Source organism: Salvelinus alpinus, chromosome 3 (assembly GCF_045679555.1).
Source record: "Salvelinus alpinus chromosome 3, SLU_Salpinus.1, whole genome shotgun sequence".
Taxonomy (NCBI): Eukaryota; Metazoa; Chordata; class Actinopteri; order Salmoniformes; family Salmonidae; genus Salvelinus; species Salvelinus alpinus.
The window spans coordinates 68,215,404-68,242,371 of NC_092088.1; the positions used below are offsets into that span (position 1 = coordinate 68,215,404).

Sequence of the window (26,968 nt, forward strand, 5' to 3'; positions counted from 1 at the left end):
TCAGTGAGATGACGAAGATGCACCCAGCTGTTTTGGGCCCGTAGATACCCACGTTGTAGCAGCGTGAAGTGCACCCATGCCCATGCGCAGATACTCTGTGTGGCTGTGTGAGAGCAAAATCCTGCATCATGCTCCCCTCAATGGGCGCGTCCCTCTGCTTAGACGCCTGCCAGATTGTTACAACACCTGGATCGGTATTTTACGTATCAGCTAACACATCAGGGCCGCGTTTCCCTCCTCAGACGTTGCATGCATTAACCAATGGTTGCGTGGCACGTCGTTGACTGTGCGGTCGGGCACCAGACTGCTATACCATATGATGTGATTAGCTAATACATATAACAGTATCTAGATCTGGCATGTGTCAGCAACATCTGAGCAGAGGAACATGAGCGATATCTGAGGTACTGCTCATGGCAATGTCCTATCGCTGAGTCTACCTTGAAATTCAAGTCAATCTCTATGTGACCCGCCAGATTGAGAAGCTTGAAAACCCCAATTAGAAAAAAAGCCTGATTGAAAAACCCATTCAATTGTTGCCTAACATTTTGAGTAAAAAATCTAAAAACTAAAACTGAACATAATTCATGACATTTTATTTTAGTTGGTTTTGGAGTCAAAGAATAGTTTCAGTATGGTTTCAGTATGGTTTCAGTATGGTTTCAGATTTTCAAACGGGTTTGTTGATTATTTTATATACAGTTTACTAAATTGTTTATTCATGATTCGTTTTTGGTTTAGTCTTCATTAACTGTAATAACCTCGGTGTGCATATGTATTATTGATCAGCGTTAGGGCTTGTGGATGAGTGTGTGAATAATCAACATTTTGTGAGTTGTAGGTATGTGAGGTTTTCTGTGTTTCTGTGTTCATGAACATGCAACACTTTACTCTAACACAGTTTGTATTTATGTATTTATTATGGATCCCCATTAGTTCCTGCCCATGCAGCAGATACTCTTCCTGGGGTCCGGAAAAATAAGGTATAGAATTTTAAAACCAAAGTTGACTAAACACACATTAACTCCAGTCTCAGTCTTCAGACTTTAGGTACGTCCCAACTGGCACTCTGTTCCCTTATGGCCCTGGTCAGGGAATTGGGTGCTTTTGGGATACAACCCTACTTTTCAACTGCGTAATCATTATCTCCAGCACCATACCAGTGTCCACATTATGTGAAAATGGCATGTTTCTATGATCTGTGGATAAAAAGAAAATAAGAAAATTCCTAAAAAAAATGCTTCTCTGTGACATCACAGGGTGGGATTAAAAGTACGTTTCTAGCTGCGATTCTCATAGTGTTTGACAATCACTGTTTTTAAAACGTTTTAACTTTTGATGACGTCATCGGGTAGAACGTCTTAACTTTATATGTTCTCCTACAAAACGTAGAAAAGCACAGTTTTCACATATGTAGACTCTAGTATTATGCTGGAGATAATGCACATGAGGTTGAAAAGTGGTGGAATTTCCCTTTAATAAACATGGCCCTGGCCTTCTGCATTACACCACAATTTACCAGCAGACTGCTTCCTCATCTGTCTGAGTCGTACTGGAAGACTGCTCCTATACTCCAGTCTAGTCTGTCTACCCTATGGTCTGTGTGTGTGTGTGTGTGTGCGTGCATGCGTGTGTGTGTGTAGAGCCTGTGCTTGGGGACAGTGACAGAGCGTTAGCGTCTGATTATGCTTAATTAAGCCTTAAATCTATCCTTAGACAATTAAAAGAGCCTTCTACACACATTACCACAGCAATCACACACACGCACACACAATTTGCTCACACTGACATACACATACACACTCACATAAACTCACACTCACACCCTGTTGTTTTTTTACATATAAAATACATTAAATTGATTCAGCAATAAAAGGCGGGTCAGCAAATGACAGCGACCTCGTCCACGTTGGACCAATCAAATCATGGCAGAGTGAGGCACTTCGAAGTCAAACTAATGTCAACCTTCCAACTTGCAAATTTTTCAGCATATGTTGAAAAGCCCCTTGTTATTTCCTTGCCTGCGCTTTGCATTTTAATCTTATTTGTTGTGTTTTGGTGAGCTCCCTGCTAAACTGTATGCATATACTCAGACTAGCAGACACAAACACACATATACACACACACACACAGTTGCACACACACACCATCTCTGCATACACTCAGCCTAGGACACAGTCAATCAATCACTATTACATTTCTCTCATTGTCCTTCATGCCCTGCAGTCTACTCCACTCAGTCACACACACACACACACACACACACACACACACACACACACACACACACACACACACACACACACACACACACACACACACACACACACACACACACACACACACACACACACACACACACAATGGTCCTGCACACACACATAGGGTGAAAACACACACACATCCTCATAAACGCACAATGATTAAATAATGAAGTGCCTCCCTATTCAACCCTACTCCATAAGTTAAGAACAAAGTGACCATTCTCGCCTCATATCCATGTGTGTGAATGCATGCATCTATGCTTGTTTGTGCCTGTGTGAGTGTGTGTGCGAGTGTGTACGTGCCTGTGTGTAGTGGATTGATAGTAGATTTGAGTGGCCCGCCGCTCTCTCTCTCTCTCTCTCTCTCTCTCTCTCTCTCTCTCTCTCTCTCTCTCTCTCTCTCTCTCTCTCTCTCTCTCTCTCTCTCTCTCTCTCTCTCTCTCTCTCTCTCTCTCTCTCTCTCTCTCTCTCTCTCTCTCTCTCTCTCTCTCGGTGCATGCTGGGTGTTTTTGGAGTCTGAGTGTTTGGTGTGGAAAGCTCTATCCTAACTAACTTTCTTGATTCTTTTCTTTACATGTTATTTTCTATGGTGGAGGGTTAATGCAATATTTGTTTTTGGCGGTATCCAAAGTTTTTTTTTCAAAGTTAGGGTGGAAGAGGACAGAGTAACTTTCCTGGGGGTTGGAAGGTGTAGTGTGCGCAATGGCTTCTCAGCCTAGCGCGGAGGAGACGCTGTCTATACAGCATGGATTCAGGTGTGTTCCTGAGAACGGAGTTAAGGTGGAGGAGGTTCTGCTCGCGGTCGGTGAACAGGTAGGAGCTGAGTTTATACATTCTGCTTCTAGAATGAACAAAGCTGTGGTTGTGTTCATGAAAAGGGCTAATTTGGTCGGTAGGCTAATTGCTAGCGGAATATTTGTAAGGGATGTGTTGGTGTCAATTTCACCTCTCTCTACCCCTTCAACAAGAGTTGTAGTGGCAAATTTGCCTCCGTTTATCACGGATGATCAAATTAGGAAAGAGCTGAGTCGTTTTGGTAAGTTTGCTAGCGGTTTCCGTGTACTGTCAGCAGGGTTTCAGGCAGATGCCGTTAAACACGTTGTTTCGTTCCGGAGGCAAGTGTTTATGTTTCTGAACAACAACGAGCAACAGCTAAATGTGCATTTTAAAGTGAGGCATGGGGAGGGTCTCTATGCAGGTTTTGCCAGCACAGATAGTCTACGGTGTTTTGAATGTGGGGATTTGGGGCACAAGAGCTTTGCGTGCCCACATAAAGGCCGTAGACAAGGTGAGGATACAAGCGCAAATGGGGGAAATCGAGGTCAAAATGCAGGGGGTAAGGAGATGCAGACAGCAGAGGCTGGGCCTAGTCAGTCTAGAGATGGTAGGGTAGTGGAGGGTGGGTCTAGTCAGGCTAGAGATGGTGGAGAAGCAGAGGCTGGGTCTAGTCAGGCTAGAGATGGTGGGGAAGCACAGGCTGGGTCTAGTCAGGCTAGAGATGGTGGGGTAGCTGAGGCTGGGCCTAGTTATGCTATGGAGGGTGGTGTAGAGGGTGCTGGGTCTAGGCAGGCTATGGATGGTGGTATAGCAGAGGCTGAGTCTAGTCAAGCTATGGATGGTGGGGTAGCTGAGGCTGGCCCAAGTCATGCTATGGAGGGTGGTGTAGATGATGCTGGGCCGAGTCATGCTATGGAGGGTGGTGCAGATGATGCTAGGCCGAGTCATGCTATGGAGGGTGGTGTAGATGATACTGGGTCTAGTCAGGTTATTCTAGTGGATGAGGAGAGTATAGTGGGGAAGTGTAAGAGATTAGGGGGGGAGGAGGAGGGTGTCAAGCGGAAAAGGAAAAAGGGTGTGGACAAAGGCACCATGGAAATGTTGCCTGTTGCTGTGGGTGAGGCCCTAACCAGAGAGAAAGGGCAGGTGGTCAGGGTGGGAGATAGAGAAGAGGAGGAAAGTGAGTCTGAGGAAGAGGATGAGGAGTTATTTTTTTCAGACTCCTCTTCAATTGGCCCGGAGCTGACAGCCAGTCAACCAGAGGGGTCTAAGTACACGTTGAGAGAACTGACAAGGTTCCTGAATGAGACTAAGGGGAAAAAAGTTAATCTTGAGGCTTTTTTTCCTGATTCTAGAAAGTTTGTAAGATCAGTACAACATGCTATGAGAAATGAGGGGCATGGTGTCCTCTCACCCAAGAAACGGTTTAGGTTGAGGAAGTGGGTCACAACAGTGCGTAAAGGTTTACCTTCAGACACTGTTTAAATGTTTAATTTCTTACTGACACTGGGGCTTTTTGAGCTTTCCTATTGGTCTATTTCTCTGCTGGCTTTTCTCCCACTTCTTATGGAGACTCTTTGGGTAGGCTCGCTTAATATAAATGGTGCCAGAGATGCGGGAAAGAGGAGTGTGTTGGGTGAATATGTAAAACAAAAGAAAGTACAGGTGTTGTTTCTGCAGGAGACGCATAGTGATGTGGTGAATGAAGTTGATTGGGGGCTCTGGTGGAAAGGGGCAAGTGTGTTGAGCCATGGGACAAATCTTAGTGCAGGGGTGGCAGTCCTTTTTGCACCGGGTCTGGCTGTAAAAATTTGCTCCTCAAAGGAGGTGTGTAGGGGCAGGTTGCTTGTTGTTAAAGCAGAGATTAACAACATGGGTTTTGTCTTTATAAATGTGTATGCGCCTAACACAGGGAGAGAAAGAGGGGTTCTATTTGGGAGTCTTAGACAGGAACTCTCACAAGTAGCGCCTGAGGAGACGCTGGTGATCGGAGGTGACTGGAACTGTACAATGGATTTTACAAAAGACAGAAATGGGGAAGAGCCTCATTCAGTGTCAGTGGGAGTGTTAAGGGACATCTTTAATCAGTTTGACCTAGTGGATGTTTGGAGAACTAAACATCCAAACACAAGACAGTATACGTGGGTGAAGGTTTTTGGGGCTAGGGTGAGTGCAGCTCGACTTGATCGTTTTTACATGTCCAGGAATCAGAGCAATAGGCTGCTGGGCGCTACCATTCTCCCAGTGGGGTTTTCGGATCACCACATAACCATGGCTCGGCTGTCTATTTCACCAGGGCCCCGGCAGGCATCTTATTGGAAGTTCAATGTAAAGCTCTTACAAGATGCCACTTTTTGCTCAGGTTTCCAGACTTTTTGGGAAAGATGGGGGCAGCGAAGAGAGGAGTATGAGTCTCTGAGTCAATGGTGGGATGTGGGGAAAGTGCAAATTCGGCTTTTCTGTCAACAGTACACAGCTCTCTCATCCTCAGAGGCTAGGAGAGTATTGGGGGAACTAGAGCGGTGTATTAGTGAGATGGAGGTAGAGATGGTGGGGCAAGGCAATGTAGGCCTCCAGGCTAACTTAGCCGAATTACGTAGAGACCTGGGTAGTTTTTTCCAGGTTAAAGCAAAGGGAGCACTTGTAAGAGCTAGGTTCTCCATGCTAAAGGAGATGGATGCTCCCAGCTCCTTCTTCTTTGGTTTGGAAAGACAGAGCAGTGAAGCCAAGGGTATGCATTGTCTACGGCTGTCTGATGGGCGGGTGACCTCTGTGGTGGGGGAGATGCGGGAGCGGACTGTGGAGTTTTATACTGAATTGTATAGGGCAGAAATGTGTGATCCTATGTGTGCTCAGGTCTTGTTCGCAGGACTCCCTAAGCTCTCTCGGGCACAGAGGGATGAAATGGACATTCCTCTGTTGTCACATGAGCTGGCAGAGGCCGTAACCCAGATGTCCCCCGGTCGTGCACCCGGGGTCGATGGACTTCCAGTGGAGTTTTACAAAAAATTCTGGGGAACTATTGGACAGGATTTCTTTTGCGTGTTGCGTGAATGCGTCGAGGTAGGAGAGTTGCCGATGAGCTGCCGTCGGGCGGCACTGACTCTCCTGCCCAAAAAAGGGGACTTGTGTGAACTTAAGAACTGGAGGCCTGTGGCATTACTCTGTGCGGACTATAAGATATTTGCCAAGGTCCTCTCTAACAGACTGAAGTCCCATCTGGACTCTATAATACACAAGGACCAGACATATTGTGTACCGGGACGCTCAATCACGGACAACTTGTTCTTGATTAGGGACATGTTGGACTTGTCGAGAGGTTCTAATGTGAACTTTGGACTGGTCTCTTTAGATCAAGAGAAGGCTTTTGATAGAGTGGATCATGAGTATCTGTTTAATGTGATGTCTGTGTTTGGGTTTGGGAAGAGCTTTGTGAACTGTGTGAAGCTGTTGTATGCTGGGGCGTCATGTATGGTTAAGGTGGGAGGGGCGCTCAGTAGGCCTGTCTGGGTGAGACGGGGCATTAGACAAGGATGCCCTCTATCTGGGCAGCTGTACACACTAGCCATTGAGCCTTTTTTAGGACTGCTACGCAGGAGACTGCGGGGAGTGTGCTGGACAGGCATGGGTGTGGTGACAGGAATAGCAGTCTCAGCATATGCAGATGATGTTTCTGTGATGGTCAGGGATGGGCAAGATATGCAGGAACTAGAGACCAGTCTGAAGGTGTACGAGGGAGCTTCATCAGCTAAGGTAAACTGGGGAAAGAGCAAAGCTCTGTTATGTGGGGCATGGGGGGATAGGGCTCCTCCTCTGCTTCCAGGGGGTTTGCAGTGGGGTTGTGAAGGGCTTAAAGTGTTGGGGGTGTACCTGGGCTCGGAGAGGTGGGTCAGCAAGAACTGGGAGGGGCTGTCACAGGCAGTGGTGTCAAGACTGGCCAGGTGGAGGTGGCTCCTGTCCCAAGTGTCATATAGAGGGAGGGTGCTGATAATCAACAACCTGGTGGCATCTTCCTTGTGGCATAAACTGGCTGTCCTCAACCCCCCCGCCGGTCTGCTTGCAGACCTGCAACGCAAGCTGGTGGACTTCTTTTGGTCGGGCCATCACTGGCTGAAGGCAGCAGTGTTGTACATGACCGTCCACGAAGGAGGACAGGGCCTGGTGGAACTGGAGAGCAGGATGGCTGCTTTCCGGCTAAAGGCGGTACAGAGACTGCTGTACCATACTGATGTTGGCTGGAGGGAACCAGCATGCGCGCTGCTGAGGAGAGCTGGCGGATTAGGGTTGGACCGGCAGCTGTTCCTCATGAAGCTGGAGAGGCTGAGTACAGCAGGTCTCTCAGAGTTTTACTCTGCGGTGCTGAGGGCCTGGCAGCTGCTAAGGCCCACACGAGAAGGGGGTGTGGAGCCTGGGCAGTGGGTGTGGGAGGAGCCTATTTTCCATAACCCAGCCATCCCTTTGAGATCGGTTCAGTCGGCCACCCTGCAGAGGCAACTGATGGCAGGGGGTTTACAAAAGCTAGGTGACCTGAGACTGCTGGGAGAGGAGGGGTGGAAAACCCCGGAGGTCTTGGCGCAACAAACAGGAATAACGTCTCTTAGGCTGCTGGAGAGATTCCTGGAGGAGGTCCAGGAGGCACTGTCTGAGCCGGTAAGGGGGGTGTTTGAGAGGCCAAAGGGAGAGGGGCCACCAATGTTTCCGCCACTGCAGGTGACGGCAGAGACTGGAGACTGGCAAGGGGGTCTGGAGGACTTGTTAGATTTTAACACTCCGAGCCTGGGGGAGTTTGAGGGGGTGGGAGGTAAAGCCCTCTACAACCTCTGCGTTAAGGTTAGGAACATTAGAAGCCTAACAGGAGTGAAGGCACATCAGTGGCAGGGGGTATGTGGGGCGGAGAGTATGGTGGGTTTTAGATGGAGGGCGCTCTACAAACCCCCAGTACCAAAGAGGTCAGGGGACCTCCAGTGGAGGGTTCTTCATGGAGCCCTGGCCACTAACAGCTGGTTGGCACGGGTTGATCCGGGAATTGGGCAGGGGTGTCCTTTCTGTCAAATGAATGAAACTGTGATTCATGTGTTTTCTGTGTGCACCAGGTTAATGCCATTAATGTCTCTGTTGGAATGTCTGTGTGACAGGTTGGGGGTGGTTTTTGCTGTTGGGATGTTTATAATGGGATACAGGTATTCGAGTAAGGAGAAAGAAAAATGTGTTTTGTTGAATTTTCTGTTTGCTCAGGCAAAATTAGCTATTTGGCTAACAAGGAGAAACAGGGTCAAAGGTGGGGGGATAACAGACCCTTTACTACTGTTTAATGGGATGGTCTCTGCGCGCCTTAGGGTTGAGTTTGAGTTCTATAAACTGATCAAATGTGTGGAGATGTTTGAGGAGATATGGTGTGTTGGGGGGGCTGTCTGTATTGCTGGGGAAGATGTTTTGGATATACGGTTGTAGGAGAGGATATTGTTTTTGTGTATGGTGATGGTGGTTTGTATCATGTGGTAGATGGAAAGGTGAGTATGGTACATGTATGCAGTACAGGATATATTTTTGTTTTTTTATTTTAGGGGGGGGTGAGTTTTAAATGAAATGAGAATGTTTCAATAAAGAAAGACAAAAAGTCAAAAAAAAGTCTCTCTCTCTCTCTCTCTCTCTCTCTCTCTCTCTCTCTCTCTCTCTCTCTCTCTCTCTCTCTCTCTCTCTCTCTCTCTCTCTCTCTCTCTCTCTCTCTCTCTCTCTCTCTCTCTCTCTCTCTCTCTCTCTCCCTCTCCCTCTCTCTCTCCTCTCTCTCCTCTCTCTCTCTCTCTCTCTCTCTCTCTCTCCCTCTCCTCTCTCCTCTCTCTCCCTCTCCTCTTTCCCTTCTCTCTCACCCCCCCTTTCCCCCCTCTCTCTTGCTCTACTCTCTCCTCTCTCTCCTCTCATCCGTCATTCTTTCTGAATGGGATTTGAACACAATAAACCTGTAGCCGACTGCAGGAATGGAGACGGAGTGTTGTGTCACACACACACGATTTATGGGCCCCAATTCCGCTGATCCACGCTCGGAACGCCACACTGATAAAGAGTGATTAATGGCCGTTACATCCCGCTCTATTCCCGCCTAAAGTAGATTAAATGCAGCTATAATTATTCCAGAAGAAATCCAGACCCAACACTTCCGCTACAGGATTTTTTCATTTTTCATATTTAGAGGGGAGAGGAAAGGAAAGGAGGGAGAAAGAAGACCAGTGGAGAGAAGGAGGGGAGGAGGGATGGGAGAAGTGAGGGAGGTACTATAGGTTGTTTTGTAAGTAAAGCTGGGATATATTTTCCTGTGGTATTCTCCCTGCATCTTCAGGTAGGAATGGTGGACGCACGCACACACATAAACGCACTCCTCCACCATGGATGCCACATGGGACTTGCAGAGGCATATGGTATCGTTTAGGCTTGGCAAACTTTACTGGCATGTTTAAGATGACTCGAGACATTAACATGCTATCAATCAGACAGCCAGCCGGTCGCCCCAGCCACACACACAGAAAAGGTGGCCTACTGTGTGTGTGTGTGTGTGTGTGTGTGTGTGTGTGTGTGTGTGTGTGTGTGTGTGTGTGTGTGTGTGTGTGTGTGTGTGTGTGTGTGTGTGTGTGTGTGTGTGTGTGTGTGTGTGTGTGTGTGTGTGTGCGTACCTACGTACACACGTTCACGTGCATACATCTAGGGGTTAGGGTTGAGAATCAGTGGAGTTGGGGTTGCTCTGAGTTAAAGGGTGGGGTTTGACTGAGAGGTAGGTTAGAGGTGGGGGAGGAGAGCGGAGGAGAGGAGAGGGGAGGAGAGCGGGGGAGAGGAGAGAGGAGGACAGGAGAGGAGAGGGGATGGGGGCAGAGGACGGCAGGAAAGGAGAGGAAAGGAGAGCGGAGGGAGGGGAGGGGAGGAGAGGAGAGCAGAGGACGGGAGGAGAGGGGAGGAAAGGAGAGCAGAGGGACGAGAGGGGAGGAGAAGGTAGGAGAGGGGAGGAGAGCAGAGGAGAGGAGAAGAGAGGGGAGGAGAGCAGAGGATGGGAGGAGAGGGAAGGAGAGCGGAGGGAGGGGAGGAAAGGGGAGAAGAGCGGAGCAGAGGGGAGGAGAGCGGAGGAGAAAGGAGGAGAGGAAAGAGAGAAGAAATAAAAGAGATAGATGGCTTCTCTGTGTCAGGGCTGTTATTTAGAGCTTGGCAGTAAAGCTGTCTTGGAATGAACAGATTTCAGTCTAATGAGCAGAAAGGAGCGCAGTTAAAGACACCAGGCAGTCTCAGCACTTCCTCTAAATGAAAGCAGACTCTTCGACAAACACACACACACACACACACACACACACACACACACACACACACACACACACACACACACACACACACACACACACACACACACACACACACACACACACACACACACACACACACACACACAGGTTTATGCATATACTCATGAACTCATTAATGCATGAATACACAAAACCCCACACATACCTGCATGATCACATGATCAACTCAACAGCAACAGAATGAGAGAGAAAAAGAGAGACGGCGAGAAAGAGAAAGAAGAAAGAAAGAGAGAGAGAGAGAAAACTAGAGAGAGAAAGAGAGAGGAGAGAGAGAGAGAGAGAGAGAGAGAGAGAGAGAGAGAGAGGAAGGAGAGCGACAGCGAGAGAGAGATCTGCAGATTTTGGGCTCTAGTTTGGAGCCTGTATAGTCTGTAGGCCTATCATGTAGACTTTGTGTGAGTCTGATATTGTGTATAGTCTGTTCGCCAGATAGTCTTTAGGGCCAAGTATAGTTGTACTCTGATAGTAATGTGTTGTATTGTAGTGTAGTGTTTGCACGAGTGGAGTTTTACCTGCATACAATTCAGGACCATAGACAGCTCCCACCATGGGGTTCAGCTTCCAGCCTATAGAAAACACACAGGGAGCGGTAGACTAACGTTAGCTTAGCATCCTATTCACTTAGACTAACAGTAGCTTAGCATCCCATTCACTTAGACTGACGTTAGCTTAGCATCCCATTCACTTAGACTGACGTTAGCTTAGCATCACAAAACATATCTTTTTTTTATTTAGCAGACACTCTCCTTCTGTGTAGCATGGTGCTCTCCTTCTGTGTAGCATGGTTCTCTCTTTCTGTGTAGCATGGTGCGGTGGTGGGAGGAGTGAGGGATAATAAAAGACAAGTGGAGAGCCAGAGGAGAAGAGAAGTGTGGTGGTGTGGTCCAGTGACAGTGACGGATGGCGAGCCGTTCAGGCCTCATTCTCTCTGTCTGCACCACTCTAACCCTCCTACAATGGAGGGATGTAGGAGTGGGTGGAGGATGAGAGGAGTGCTGACATGTCTGGCTGATTCATTCCTGGCCTCGTCTCTCTCCTCCATCTCTAACTTCCCCTCTCTCTCTCTCTCTCTCTCTCTCGATTTCTCTCTCTCTCTCAGGCTGATCACAAAAATTAGACTGCTATTTCAGACGTTTGTAAAGGTCCTGAGAACGTCGATATATGCCTTCTTCGGCGCTGACAAAAAAAAAAGGAAAAAAAAGAAATTGCCCACCACTGGGCACGAAATCATGATGCACAAAGTCAGAATACACTGCTTAGACCACTACACCTCCACAGTTCCCAACGTGCTAGCAAGTCGCGAGAATACTTGACGATATCTGATGGTAATAGTGCCTCGTTGTGTATTATTTAATTTTAAGCCGTCCCCAAACCATAACCCTAACCTTAACCACTCCAAATGAATATCTAAACTTAACCCTTTGAGTTGTGCCTGTTTTAACTCTGTAACCACGTGGAATTAACCCTGTAACCATGTGGAATTATTGCGTCAAAAATACGTTCATCCATAATACGTTGAATTTCAAAGGGAAACTATGAGATCTTGTTGCTCTCTCTCCCATCAACATGAATGAGTGTCAGAGAGAGAGAGCGAGACAAACCTTAAAACCCTTTCAGAATGAGCCCTGACTTTTTATTTGCTCCATCCACTCATCCACTCACTCCTCCTCACCAAATTCACTTTTCTCCCCCTCCCAACACTCTATCTCCTCCTTCTCTCCTTATGGTCGAACCAATTCCCCTTTCCCTCTTTGTTCTTATTATATTAGGAGATTTTAAGAGATGGTCCCTGTATCATCTCCTAGCTGAGAGGCAAGTCATGCTTAAGGCCAGATGGAATCAGCAGAGGCAAAGTTTCCAAAAACCCTCCAGAAATGATTTCAAATGAAGAACGTCTTGCGGAATTAAAATCAAAATCAAATCACCAAAACAACCAAATAGCCTTCTTTAAAAAAGTATTATAATAATTAACAACCTGAGTTGCTGCAGTCATGGCCCTGATCATGGTTTAGTCATCATAGAGTCTGGGTCACTGAATACGTATTACATCATCAGTTTAGTAAATATAGTAAATATAGCCTCTGATCTGTCTAATCTGTCTGTATAAAGCACCAATGTCTGTCTGTCTGTGGTATTGAGATGGAAGGAGGAAAGGACGGAGGAGGTGGAGAAAAGAAGAAGTGGGTAGGAGGAAGTAGGGAGGAGGTAAAGGAAGAGGAGGGAAGGATGAAGGGGATGTGTGAGAAGGAGAGGAAGAAAGAGGAGGATAAGGGACCAGCTTACCGTTTGTGTAAGGGTTTGACACCTTTTTGTTTGTCATTACTCTTGCTGTTGCGTTGTTGACCTGTGTTCAGCAATAGAGATTAGACAGTTAGAGAACACACACACACACACACACACACACACACACACACACACACACACACACACACACACACACACACACACACACACACACACACACACACACACACACACACACAGCAAATTTGAGATCAGAATTTTAACACCCACAGTGTTAAATGTAATAGTTTATTGGAAATTATATGTGACCCACCGAAATACTGTTAAACTAACACTTTTCAAGGTGTTCACAAACTAGCATCACTAGAGTGTTAGTCCCTAACACCATGGGTGTTGCAAATTCCGACTTCAATTAACACTTTATTAGAGTTGATGCTGTTACACTTTCTCAGTGTTAGGGAAAAACACATGTAGTGTTAGAGTATTTTTTAGGGGAGGGTGTTCTTTTAGCGTTTCAGGTTGTATAACCATATTTCCCAGCATGCCTTTCAAGTGAATGTGAGTGATACCCAACCATGACTGTATTTGTTAGTGATAAAGAAATGGTTGAATTCAGAAACTTCAATTTTAGAAGCCTTCACCAAGTGATTGTCTAAGTGAATGTTTTTAAGCATTTTCTGACCATAAATGAGGGTTGGAATGTACTGTCTCATGGGTAACAGTAGACCTGCAAGTCACAGTTTGTTTGTGAAATGAACTTAATTGAGTAACAACAACACCAAGCAGTGTTGAATCCGCTGTGATTAAAATAACACTTAATTTATTCACCACATGTGGAGTCAATTTATATCCCACTGGTGTTAACCCCCCTAGAATCATCACTCAGATATGACACTCACACTTTTTACCTTAAAGGAAAATTCCACCCAATATCTTTTGGTATTTGTTTCATTAGTCCATTGTTGACATAGCCCCAAAATGTTTTCCAAAATGAATCATATGGGGATGATTTTTGTATTTTGAAAGTTACATATCTTGAAAACTTGATTTCTGACAAGCAAAACATTTTGGGACTATATCAACAATGGACTAATGAAACAAAACACACACACACACACACACACACACACACACACACACACACACACACACACACACACACACACACACACACACACACACACACACACACACACACACACACACACACACACACACACACACACACACACACACACACACACACACACACACACACACACACAACCCCCCCCCCCCCAACTGCACATCAGAGCATCATTCTTGCAGGCTCATAATATAGTTACAAGCCTGGTTAGCAAACCATGCAGCAAGACATGGTTAGAATAATATATCACCAGCATCATATGAACCAAAAACCTAAGTTAAAATCCTCTTAGATGTCTGAGCTTTAGTCTTCTTCTAAAGGAACCAGTATCCATTTTCTGCAAACATCTCTATCAATCACTTAGGGGCCTCTCATTCTAAACAGAAATGTTAAAGTTCGTTTTTTTCTCTCTCTCTCTGAGGTTGCTGAGGGAAAAACAGCTCACCCTCTCGCCCTGTCCCTGGCAGCATCGAGTTGAGTTTAGCATGTTTTCCTAGCTTGCCTTGTTAGCGTTTCCCTTGGCTGCTAATTAGTGCTAATGGCTTTCATTTCCAATGGGCCAGCAGAGGTCATTTACCTTGAGGCTACGCTAGGCTATGCTAACGTTACCGTAGCCCGTGTCTGATGTGATGTATGGGCCCAGGTATTGTTTATACATTACATAGATTATCTTAATGGGGGCGGAAGGACGACGGACGTGAAAAAACATGCTGAGAGAGGGGGAGAGAAAGAGAGATATATATAGAGACTAGGTAAGTAAGTGAGAGAGAGAGCGAAAGAGCGAGCGAAAGAACGAGCGAGAGAGAGAGAAATAACGTCTATATTTTTTGCCCTGGGGTGTGTAATATAAGCGGGGGTGTTTTGGATAAACAAGTGGGATTTAAAGCAACGTTGGCAGCACTTTGATACCCAGCGATTGAGTTAATTTAAACATGAGCCGGAGATGGAGAGAGAGCATGTGTACGTGTATTGAGAACAGCAAGAGCGAGGACTTCAAACTGGCGCATACATCAACCTCAAGTTTGTGGGGATCTGAGTGTTCTGCTCTGCTCCTTCAGTATCAAACACATTCTGATCTAATACACATGCCCCTGGTAAACACACACACACACACACATGCATGCAGAAGACACATGTAAAGACGCACACACGTGCGCAGACACACGCACACTTACGGCTCAGAGTTCAGCATTCAGCATGCAGCGATCAAGGTGCAGCAGGCAGAGGGAGAGAAGGATGGTGGAGGAGGAGAGAAGAAGGGGTGGTAGGCAAGCACCGTCAGGCAGAGGGAGAGAAGGATGGTGGAGGAGGAGAGAAGAGGGGGTGGTAGGCAGGCACCGTCAGGCAGAGGGAGAGAGAGAACGGGGGAGGGAGGAAGGAAGGGGTGAGTAGAGGGAAAAGAAGGCACCTCTATTTTGCGTCCCTCTACGATTGTACCATTTAGTTTCTCCCGCGCACGGTCCGCATCTGCACTCGTTTCAAATGTTACAAACCCAAAACCCTGAGATCACCAGGAACGGAGAGAAAAAGGAGAGAGTGGGGAGATAGAGAGAGGGAAAGAGAGAGCGGAAGAAGAGGGAAATAAGCAGGATGATATAAGAGAGAGAAAAGGAAGAAGAAATAACACATGGTACAAGGTAAGTATCAGGAAGAGAAAGGGAGGTATTCAGCAGAAGAGAGATATGTGAGCAGGTTAGTGAATCTTGAGAAACACACAGTCAGAGTTGTGCTGAAGAGGAGAAGCATGAAAAATAACTAACACAGCATTCAGAAACACAACCTGATACACTCCAGCTCCCAACACAACTATATGTGTGTGTATGTGTGCGTACACACGTTTGTTTACCAGGTGATGCACATTCACTTATAAACAGTCTTGTGTGTATGTGTGTGTTAGTGTGAGAGAGATCTTTATTCCAGAGGTTTCTGACAGTACATTACAACAAAACATTTTGTTAAGGATCAGTTAGACATACTGTAATTGAATTAGTGGAGGGAGCGAAAGCCTGCTGACACACACACACACACACACACACACACACACACACACACACACACACACACACACACACACACACACACACACACACACACACACACACACACACACACACACACACACACACACACACACACACACACACACACACACACACACACACACACACACACAGTGTGGCGCTATGGGAGAGGGGACAGGTGCTACACACTGGGCCTCACACAGCTTGTACAGGAGGCCCAGCTCACTCAGGGAGCCTTGAGAATACTACACAGCAAATTCTCTAGTGTACATTCTGCAATGTAAAAATGTTATAATTTTACATTGAAAGTGTTGAGTCTCTGGACCCATACAGACATTGGAACAGTGTTAAATTAACAAGGCTTAGCGTAAAGTTTTATTCAAATATTTCCCAGAGTTCAAGTAAATTGTAGAGTTACCACCCATGACTGTATTTCTTAGCAACAGAGAGATAGCCTTCGCGGGAAGTAGTTTTTGGGTGCAGATATTTTCTTCTTTTTTTGTGGGGGCTGAAAAAGTGTTTGTCTGTGCTACTGCTGGTTATATCGGTCCCTGCTAATACAGGACTAGTAAAGGCCAAGTTCACAACTTTTGAGAGAATTAAAAAATATATATTAATATTTGTTATTTATATGATTTTTTTCAGCAGCTATGAACAGAGACATGATTGTTGCATTCAGCTCCGAAGCAGCTGAATAGGTACTTCGAAGCAGCTGAATAGGTACTTCGAAGCAGCTGAATAGGTACTTCGAAGCAGCTGAATAGGTACTCCGAAGCAGCTGAATAGGTACTCCGAAGCAGCTGAATAGGTAGTTCGAAGCAGTGTGCCGATGCTTGTATCACTTTATCAGAAGCACATGATCAATGTTTTGTCAAACAACCACCTGATTGGTTTGGTATTGGTTTCGGTAAAAGACAAAAAAGCTACCCTGCATAGCATGTGCGACGTCATCTATAATAATTTGGCTGTTCTAAGTTATTTTGACCAGCATGTGTCACTACTGTACAACGTGTTGATCAAAGCCTCGCGTAATTAGCCTTTTTTCAACACAATTGGCTGGAAATACTCAATGCTTCAGGAAGCTTAATTTTCCCATCACTAGCAAATATGTTATCATAAAAAAACAGACTTATTTGACACAATATCATACGGATTTCACAATGTCTTATTTTGAGAAACTAGTTTTACCCTAATACACGGGCCTGAAACTCATACACAAAACCACACCCAACATTATCATATTTCCCTGCATGCTCTATTGCGCGTAAAATTTTTAAAAATGAGTTTGTTTTGATATATATGTTTGTGCGTGTACATTAATTGATTAACCTTATGCTGCACAAAGATAAATAACATACATTTTTCTAAACTAATCCAATCAGTTAGTTAGATTTTTTTGCACTCGTTACTGAAATGTTTGTTCCAGTGTAAATGCCTTAGCTAGTCTCCGCACAATGTTCCTAACCCTGACATTCATTCTGAATGCAGATTGTAGCCGAATACAAATTCCAACTGTTGGATAGCATAACTCTGGCTGGATTCCAATAGGAGTTACACATCACTTTATAAATCAGCATAATGGGTTGTTAAATTCAACATTCCCAGATTTTGCAGAACTCCTGGTTGGATGTTTCCTGGAAATGGAACCAGCATTTATGGAAAATCTCTGAATTTTGCAACCCCTACTTGCAGGCCTGAGGTATGAACTGGGGTTCAATTAAGTACCTATTGCTATATGTACAAAGGATGACCTTACAGGGTACCACTACAGCGCCAAGTGTTTGTTCACCTTTAGGAACAAATCTAAACCCATGTTTATTTGAGCGTAATACAATTGCTTGAAAGTCATGGTTTACAGGCCACATCGGGTCTGCAAGTCAAATTATGGTGGCTTTTTTAAAATTATTATTATTTTTTATTTTTTTTACAATTTACTCGAAAGGCAAGGCACTCTGGGAAATATTTCAATAAGGCTTTACACTAAGTAGTAAGTTGATTTAACACTGTGTTGATTTAACACTCTCAGTGTTATTTTGTAAAAAAAAAAAAAATTACACTGGAGAATTTGCTGTGTAGGCCTGATCCTGAAGCTCACTCAGGAGGCCCAGCTCAGTAAGGGGGCCATGAGAGCCCTAGGCCTGACGGTGCAGCCCATGTGCAGGACACACACATTGCAGCGGGGAGTTATGGTGGGAGCTAGGAGAGTTAACTGGGTCTGGGTATGAGAGCCATTAGATATGGCTGGTGAACAGCATGTTGGACAAGACAAGCCCCCAGCCCTCCAAGTCCTTTTAGCCTATGTCTATATCCCAAATAGCACCTTAATACCTATTTAGTGCACTACTTTTGACCAGTACCCATAGCACTAGAGAAATAGGGTGTCATTTGGGACATAGCCTATACACCCTGTACATCCTGTGCTGGTAGGGCCCTGTAATTAATTGCCTTGGTAGATAATGTGTGTGAACCGGGCGCTTCCCACTGCGGCGTGGTCCTGTATAGGGGATCCCAGCCTATACTGCCTGATGCAAATAACACACAACTAATACATTGAAAGTGGGATTTGATGGTAAAATTAATCATTTTCACATTTTGTGCATGCTGCAAGTTCGCCCTCTCTCTGAGTCTACTGTTTGTTTTTATTTTTATCATGCACAAGTAATTAGCTTACACGAAGAGAGCGAGAGAGGAGTGGGCATTCTTCAAAGAGTGAAAACATATTGAATGCAAATTGAGAGAGCTTCTTATGGAAATAGAATGTTTATTCATGCTAAGCTGTGTTAATTTCATGGTGAGCAGAAGGAAAGGATTGTGGGTAGTGGAATAACACAACCTGTGTTTGCCATGGATATCTTAGATACTTCTTCTGGAATTAGATAAATAATCAGGAATTGTTTTCCGGTTCCTTTGGGGAAAAGGGTGTTTCGTAATTATCCTTCTACATAGATGGTGCAGAAAATACAGACACATTTTTTTTTAGGTTTGCAAATGTGTAAAAAAGAAAGAAAGAAAAAGACCTGTCTAAATGTACTTTCTGACAAATCTTGTTTGAGAAGTGAGTATTACTGTACCATGGAGTGGTAAGGAGGGGAGTTGGGAGATTCATACTGCTCAGTAAGTCAGGATTAACACTGTCAGCATGAAGCTTACTGGACAAGCTGTATGTATGGAAACGAGGCAAGTGTCAGTACTGAGCTAAATGGCAGCGTGGTACTGTATGTCACAATGTATGGCAGGAGAGTACAATAGGGAACGTTGCCTGAAGGCAGAGGAGCCAAAGAAAAGCCAAGTAATTATTACACTGAGGAGGTAGGGACCTGGGGAGAGAGGGATGAAGAGAAGGAGAGAGAGCGAGAGAGGGAGAGAGAGAGAGAAATTAAGTGACACTAGTTATGGCACACTTACCTTGGAACCTCGCTCGTTAAAAATTATTTCCACGTCTAAAATCTTCCCAAATTGCTGCAGAGAGAGAGAGAGGGGGGAGGAAGAGTATGAGAAAAGAGTAGATGGGAGAAAGAGACAGGAGAGTGAAAGAGAGAGAGAGAGAGAGAGAGAGAGAGAGAGAGGGGGGAGGAAGAGTATGAGAAAAGAGTAGATGGGAGAAAGAGACAGGAGAGTGAAAGAGAGAGAGAGAGAGAGAGAGAGAGAGAGAGAGAGAGAGAGAGAGAGAGAGAGAGAGAGAGAGAGAGAGAGAGAGAGAGGGGGGGGGGGGGGAGTAAGGGCATTAAAAGGTTAGAGGGGAGAAAGAGACATGAGACAGAGAGCGAGAGAGAGAGGGGAGGAAGAGACAGGAGAGAGAGAGAGAGAGAGAGAGAGAGAGAGAGAGAGAGAGAGAGAGAGAGAGAGAGAGAGAGAGAGAGAGAGAGAGAGAGAGAGAGAGAGAGAGGGGAAGAGTATGAGAAAAGGGTAGAGGGGAGAAAGAGACAGGAGAGAGAAAGAGAGCGAGAGAGAGAGAGAGAGAGCGAGAGAGAGAGAGGGGGGAGTAAGGGCATTAAAAAGGGTAGAGGGGAGAAAGAGACAGGAGAGAGAGAGAGAGAGAGAGAGAGAGAGAGAGAGAGAGAGAGAGGGGAGGAAGAGACAGGAGAGAGAGAGAGAGAGAGAGAGAGAGAGAGAGAGAGAGAGAGAGAGAGAGAGAGAGAGAGAGAGAGAGAGAGAGAGAGAGAGAGAGAGAGAGAGAGAGAGAGAGAGAGAGAGAGAGAGGGAGGGGAAGAGTATGAGAAAAGGGTAGAGGGGAGAAAGAGACAGGAGAGAGAAAGAGAGAGAAGAGAAAATCATTAGAACATGTCACATTTGGCAGGAGTTTCGACCGGTTGGTTGCAGCATTGGCACGCTCCGTTACACAGTGAACCCAAACCTAATAAAAAGCACACAGCACCATACACCTCGAACACTGCTAAAACTAGACTGCAAAGGTCAAACACTCATCCCCCTGAATTAACAAACTCCTTTCATCTACTAACAATGAGATTAATAAAAAAGCCATTCACTTTTAAATGTTATGTTTCCTTCCCTCTCTCTCTTAATAAAAAGTACACTTATTGTTTTGCGTCACGGCTATGGCTAGAAAGGCAATGTAATGTGAGCTGTAGCGTTAATGAGCATTGGTGTGTAAATCTGCATACTATAGCAAAGCTCTCAGCACGCACCAGTGGTCTTAATGACAGTCATCATCTTGTTTTCTTTCTACTGCCTCTCTCTGTGTTCCCTCCTGATAAAAAGCTATATGAACCTATTTTTAGAGGCCACAAGAACCCTTTCCCAATTAAAAAAAAGAGAGAGATGGAATGGGAAATGAGGAGTGGAGGAGTGGAGGAATGGAGGGAATAGCCCATCAAGGCTAATGATAAACCATACATTTGTTTATTATCTGGGGTGATGAATACGATGGTCGTAATTAGCTGTCATACTGGTCATCATCTCGCCTGGTCACCGGGCGGTTGCCGGCTGGATCCTCTAGGCCGTTATCTGATCCCAATTCTAATGGCAGCAGGAGCAGTCTCCAACTCCCCTCCCCTCTTCTCTCCAACCTCTTCTCCCCAGTCTCCAACTCCCCTCCCCTCTTCTCTCCAACCTCTTCTCCCCAGTCTCTACCTCCCCTCTCCCTTCTCCCCACCCTTTTCTCCCCAGTCTTATGGAAATACAGCCACAGCCTTGGTCTCCTCGTAACAAGACCTTGAATCAAGTAGTTGATTTCAATAAATAAATAAACATGGCATCTAATCTGAGGTAGTGCCAGCAGAGCACTGGCAAGGTCACCATCTCACCGTGCTCCACCACACCTCACACCGTATTATCTCCACCCCCTGTAAACGTCCATTGCCTGATGACACGTGAGTGGAGAAGGAGAGTCTCATTTCATACAAGCACATTTTCATCCACGTTCCCTCTCAGTGCTACTTCTCCTCGACTGCCTTCAGACCTTTTAGAGAGAGGACACGAGAGAGGACACGAGAGAGGACACGAGAGAGGACACGAGAGAGGACACGAGAGAGCACACGAGAGTGGACACGAGAGAGGACACGAGAGAGGACACGAGAGAGGACACGAGAGAGGACACGAAAGAGGACATGAGAGAGGACATGAGCGTGGACATGAGAGAGGACATGAGAGTGGACATGAGAGAGGACATGAGAGAGGACATGAGAGAGGACATGAGAGAGGACATGAGAGTGGACATGAGAGAGGACATGAGAGAGGACATGAGAGAGGACATGAGAGTGGACATGAGAGAGGACATGAGAGTAGACATGAGAGAGGACATGAGAGTGGACATGAGAGTGGACATGAGAGAGGACATGAAAGAGGACATGAGACAGGACATGAGAGAGGACATGAGAGTGGACATGAGAGTGGACATGAGAGAGGACATGAGAGTAGACATGAGAGTGGACATGAGAGTGGACATGAGAGAGGACATGAGAGAGGACATGAGAGAGGACATGAGAGAGGACATGAGAGAGGACATGAGAGTGGACATGAGAGAGGACATGAGAGTAGACATGAGAGAGGACATGAGAGTGGACATGAGAGAGGACATGAGAGAGGACATGAGAGAGGACATGAGAGAGGACATGAGAGTGGACATGAGAGAGGACATGAGAGAGGACATGAGAGTGGACATGAGAGTGGACATGAGAGTGGACATGAGAGAGGACATGAGAGTGGACATGAGAGTGGACATGAGACAGGAGTTGATAAGAATCTATTGAGAAAAGCCTATACACACACGCTACCTCTGTCCACTATCCCAAACATACTAAACCCAACAACCATCAGCCCAAACATACTAAACCCAACAACCATCAGCCCAAACATACTAAACCCAACAACCATCAGCCCAAACATACTAAACCCAACAACCATCAGCCCAAACATACTAAACCCAACAACCATCAGCCCAAACATACTAAACCCAACAACCATCAGCCCAAACATACCAAACCCAACAACCATCAGCCCAAACATACTAAACCCAACAACCATCAGCCCAAACATACTAAACCCAACAACCATCAGCCCAAACATACTAAACCCAACAACCATCAGCCCAAACATACGTTCATTTGGATTCTAAGAGGTAAGTAGAGGGTGAAAGGAGAGGTCAGTGTATGTGGGTACAGTACATGGTGGTACATACGCAGCCATGTGCACAGATAGGAGGCAACCTGTGCCCACCACATGCCCCTTTTCCCTCCCACTCACCAAGTGCCCTTTTGGGTAGTGATATACTATATATATATATATTATTTTTTTGTATTACGTTTTTGACTTTGTTGTTCTGAACCCATTGCCTGCAAGTGGAAGTGACGTGGTAGAGTTCGCCACCCTGTCCATTGTTTGCATCTGTTGGTCTGTGCTGTATGGAGCGTGCCTGACTGTTTCCCAGCCTTGCCTATACTGACATTACGCACACCCAGTATCCAAACATGATGCGCTTACCGGTCGAGTATGTGTAGCTAGCTACCTAGTTAAAACATCAACAGTGCTGCCACAGCTGCATAACATTTGATTAACACTTGATTTACGTCACCAGCAATATTAGTTCTGATTGGCTGATACGTGCAGCCGAGAGAGGAAGAAAGACATAGAGAGAAGCGGCTGCATCAACAACCCTTCAACCAACTCCATCCACTGGCGTAACACACCTGCTGCTGCCGCAAGGCAGGGGGCCCACGAGGTCTGTGCGATGCCCTGTACATACGGACAACAGAGAGGTCTGTGCGATGCCCTGTACATACGGACAACAGAGAGGTCTGTGCGATGCCCTGTACATACGGACAACAGAGAGGTCTGTGCGATGCCCTGTACATACGGACAACAGAGAGGTCTGTGCGATGCCCTGTACATACGGACAACAGAGAGGTCTGTGCGATGCCCTGTACATACGGACAACAGAGAGGTCTGTGCGATGCCCTGTACATACGGACAACAGAGAGGTCTGTGCGATGCCCTGTACATACGGACAACAGAGAGGTCTGTGCGATGCCCTGTACATAAGGACAACAGAGAGGTCTGTGCGATGCCCTGTACATACGGACAACAGAGAGGTCTGTGCGATGCCCTGTACATACGGACAACAGAGAGGTCTGTGCGATGCCCTGTACATACGGACAACAGAGAGGGGAGTAGTGCTGCAGCAGCGATTTGCAGGAGGAGAGAAGAAAAGTGCCCCTGTTTGTGGCCTGCCAGCCATCTAACTGCAGATAATCGAAATAAGAAAAACCACACGGACCTCCCGAGTGGCTCATCACGCTCTAGTGACTCCTTGTGGTGGGCTGGGCACCTGCAACACATTGATGCAGCTGGCTTCCGGGTTAAGCGGGCGGATGATAAGAGGCGCGGTTTGGCGGGTCATGTTTCGGATGACACATGACTCTATTTTCGCCTCTCCCGAGTCCGTTGGGGAGTTGCAACGATGAGACAAGATCTTAATTGGATATCATGAAAAAGGGGTACATTTATTAATATTTTTTTAAACACGTCCCAGTTAACAACTGATTTGTATGTCTCCCTCACTCTCTTTTCCACTTCCATGTCCCTCTCCGCCCCTCTCTTTTCCACTTCCATGTCCCTCTCCGCCCCTCTCTTTTCCACTTCCATGTCCCTCTCCGCCCCTCTCTTTTCCACTTCCATGTCCCTCTCCGCCCCTCTCTTTTCCACTTCCATGTCCCTCTCCGCCCCTCTCTTTTCCACTTCCATGTCCCTCTCCGCCCCTCTCTTTTCCACTTCCATGTCCCTCTCCGCCCCTCTCTTTTCCACTTCCATGTCCCTCTCCGCCCCTCTCTTTTCCACTTCCATGTCCCTCTCCGCCCCTCTCCTTTCTTCTTCCCCAAAAGGACAAAAACACATCATTGGTGGTCGGCTGTGTGTGTGAGAGGCGTTTTAACTGGGCTTAAGGCGGGCGAGTGGGAAGACTGTGGGATCATTAGAGACACAGCAGAATGAAAGAAAACCTCCACTCTTCCTAATGACTGGGATGAAAGCAACGGTTAATTGTTGTCTACAATGGACACGTTATTTCATTCTAACTAATTACCTTGTCAGATGAAGGGAGGGACGGAGAGAGAGAGGCCGAGAGGCTGTGTATCAGGTTGCATGGACACACATGCACACACACACACACACACACATACACGCATGGATGCACACACACACACACACAGCCTTGTCCCGCCTTACTCAGCAGAAGCGCAAGCTCAATGGAATTGATCACCTGGTTGATGGAAGAGAGACAGATGGAGAGAGAGAGAGAGAGAGAGAGAGAGAGAGAGAGAGAGAGAGAGAGAGAGAGAGAGAGAGAGAGAGAGAGAGAGAGAGAGAGAGAGAGAGAGAGAGAGAGACAGAGACAGAGACAGAGACCGATACAGATGGAGAGAGAGAGAGAGAGAGAGAGAGAGAGAGAGAGAGAGAGAGAGAGAGAGAGAGAGAGAGAGAGAGAGAGAGAGAGAGAGAGAGAGAGAGAGAGACTGAGAGAGAGAGAGAGACTGAGAGAGAGAGAGGTCTGTGCTGTAGCATGTTAACTCAAATCAAAGACAGTCCCGTCTTCCCCTATGTAAAGCTTGTCTGGTCGCCATCACTTTCTTCAGCCAAGCGGTGTCCTCCACTTCCTCTCTCTCTATCATTCCTTCTTCATCACTTTCTTTCGGCAGGCACTCTCCAACTCCACACAGCAAATTCTCCAGGGTTGACTCAACACTGACCATGTTAAATTTAACACTAGGCCAATGTGTATATTGGTCCACGCCTAGTGCTGAGGCTGTTATACAGTGTTAGGGAATTAACAATTATAGTGTTACGCAATAACACCTCCTTTAGTATTTCTAAGAGTAGGAAGTGTATATAGTCTGCACCAATGCTGTTATGCAATAACACCTAACTTAGTATTTTTAACCATTACGCAAAGAGGTTAGCATTTCTTTAAGAGGCCGCTTGTTGTTGATTTACGTACGTAACAACATTATTTGCAACTGTTTAGGGTCACATGCCCTTATGTAAGACTTCAGAACAGGCAGCAGACACACTGAAACATAACCATAGACCAGTTAAACTGGTACAACACTTCTACTCAGGGGTGGCCAAAAATAACTAACTGAAAGCCAAGCCCCCATCAAGCCATGTCTCAATATAATTTCCCAGTGTGCCTTGCCTTTTCAAGTGAGTAACCACCTGTGACTGTATTTGTTAATGACATGGTTGTTGAATTCATTCATTTTCTGTCCTGTGGCCTTCACCAAGTCAGTTAAGTGAATAGTATAATTAAAATGTAACTGTTCAAGACAATACATGTCTCGTAAGGCCTTTTTTTTCTTTTAATCAAGTTACCTGAAAGTCCTTCTTAAAAGTCCACCTCAGGTTTGCAAGTCACATTATGCTGGCTTGCAAATTGATGTATAACTCCTATTGAAATCTTGCCAGAGTTAGGATATTCAACATAATTTGGCCACAAACTGCATTCAGAATGACTGTTAGGGTCATTAACATTGAATAAGGAGACTACCTAAACCATTCAACTGGAACAACCATTTCAGTAACTAGATTAGTTCAGAAAAAAATTGTTCTGAAAATCATATGTAATGTTAAAACTGTACGTTATTTATCTTTATGTAGCAAAATATGAATCAAAACACTCATCAACAAATCTACCTGTAGTAGAGCATGCTGGGAAATATAATAATGATGGACATGTTTTTGACGTGAACGTTTTACTCTCCACAGAGTAAAACTAACACAATCACACTCTCACACTCAACTCTGGTTATAAACACCAACAGTGTGGTTATTTTACACCAATGAGTATTAATGTAACACTTACAGAGTTCATTTAACACCTGAATCAACGCCAGAAATGTTGCACTGAAAAAAAATCCTTCTCTCTCCATCACTCGTTCTCCTTCACTTTATTCAGGCACGCACAGCAGCACTTTCCTCCTCCACTTCCTCCTCCTCCCCCTCTCTTCCTCCTCAATTCAGATTCATCCATTCTCTCACAGCTGTTGCTCGACTCAGTCTCCTCCATTAGTTCAGATTAAAGCTGTTTTCCTTGTGAGGAGCAGTAAATCAAACACACACTGCACATTGTATGATCGCAGCGTGATGGTGCTCCTCATATACTTAGACTGGTTAGCATCATAGAGTCCTCCTCTCATAGTGAATGACGTGTTTAGCCCAACACACTGTAGAAGCTGATGACGTTAACGATGGTAACAGTTTATACCTGTGCTAATGGGCCTGGGGTGCAGATTAAATGCACTGTAAACAAAGTGATGTGTGTGTGTGTGCGTGTGTGCATATGTATGTGTGTGTTTGTGTGTGTGTGTGAGAGAGAAAAAGAGAGCGAACTGCTCCTTAACAGGCAATAATAAAGTATCCTTCTTGCTAAATAAACACTGTAGTAAATTTACTTTAATCAGGCCACTAATGAATTGGCATCAAGGGGAGACTGCAATAGAAGCTATGGGTTTAGCTGTCCTATCTATCCCCCTCTGATACCATTACTGCACACATGTTCATCTCTACACTGATTTGTTATTGTAAATTACATGGAGGGATTATAATTACACACAATCTCAAAGGCCAAATGGTGGGGCAGGATGGAATGGAGCCTTATGGAATAAAATGGCTAATCAGAACGTAAGAAGCTTCCGACTGACATGATTCCCTGTTCTGTTTGGAATGCTGCTGCAGCATGATGCAAAG

General features: G+C 45.7%; 1 protein-coding gene across 10 annotated transcripts in view; it reads right to left on the bottom strand.

Moving 5' to 3' along the window:
- LOC139571203 (RNA binding protein fox-1 homolog 3-like) overlaps positions 1–26,968 on the bottom strand; it is a 761,620-nt gene that overhangs the window by 51,962 nt on the left and 682,690 nt on the right. For 7 of the 10 annotated variants that reach the window (XR_011674253.1, XM_071393834.1, XM_071393832.1 and 4 more), the window contains 4 exons: positions 19,178–19,231; positions 15,160–15,252; positions 12,665–12,725; positions 10,894–10,947 (listed from right to left, as the gene is read on the bottom strand). Coding sequence is in view for 9 of the 10 variants with exons in the window: in XM_071393834.1 (XP_071249935.1) it covers positions 10,894–10,947; positions 12,665–12,725; positions 15,160–15,252; positions 19,178–19,231 (262 nt within the window). In the remaining variant the exon portion in view is untranslated. The remainder of the gene's footprint in view (positions 1–10,893; positions 10,948–12,664; positions 12,726–15,159; positions 15,253–19,177; positions 19,232–26,968) is intronic. The other 3 variants (XM_071393837.1, XM_071393836.1, XM_071393835.1) reach the window with 1 other exon arrangement.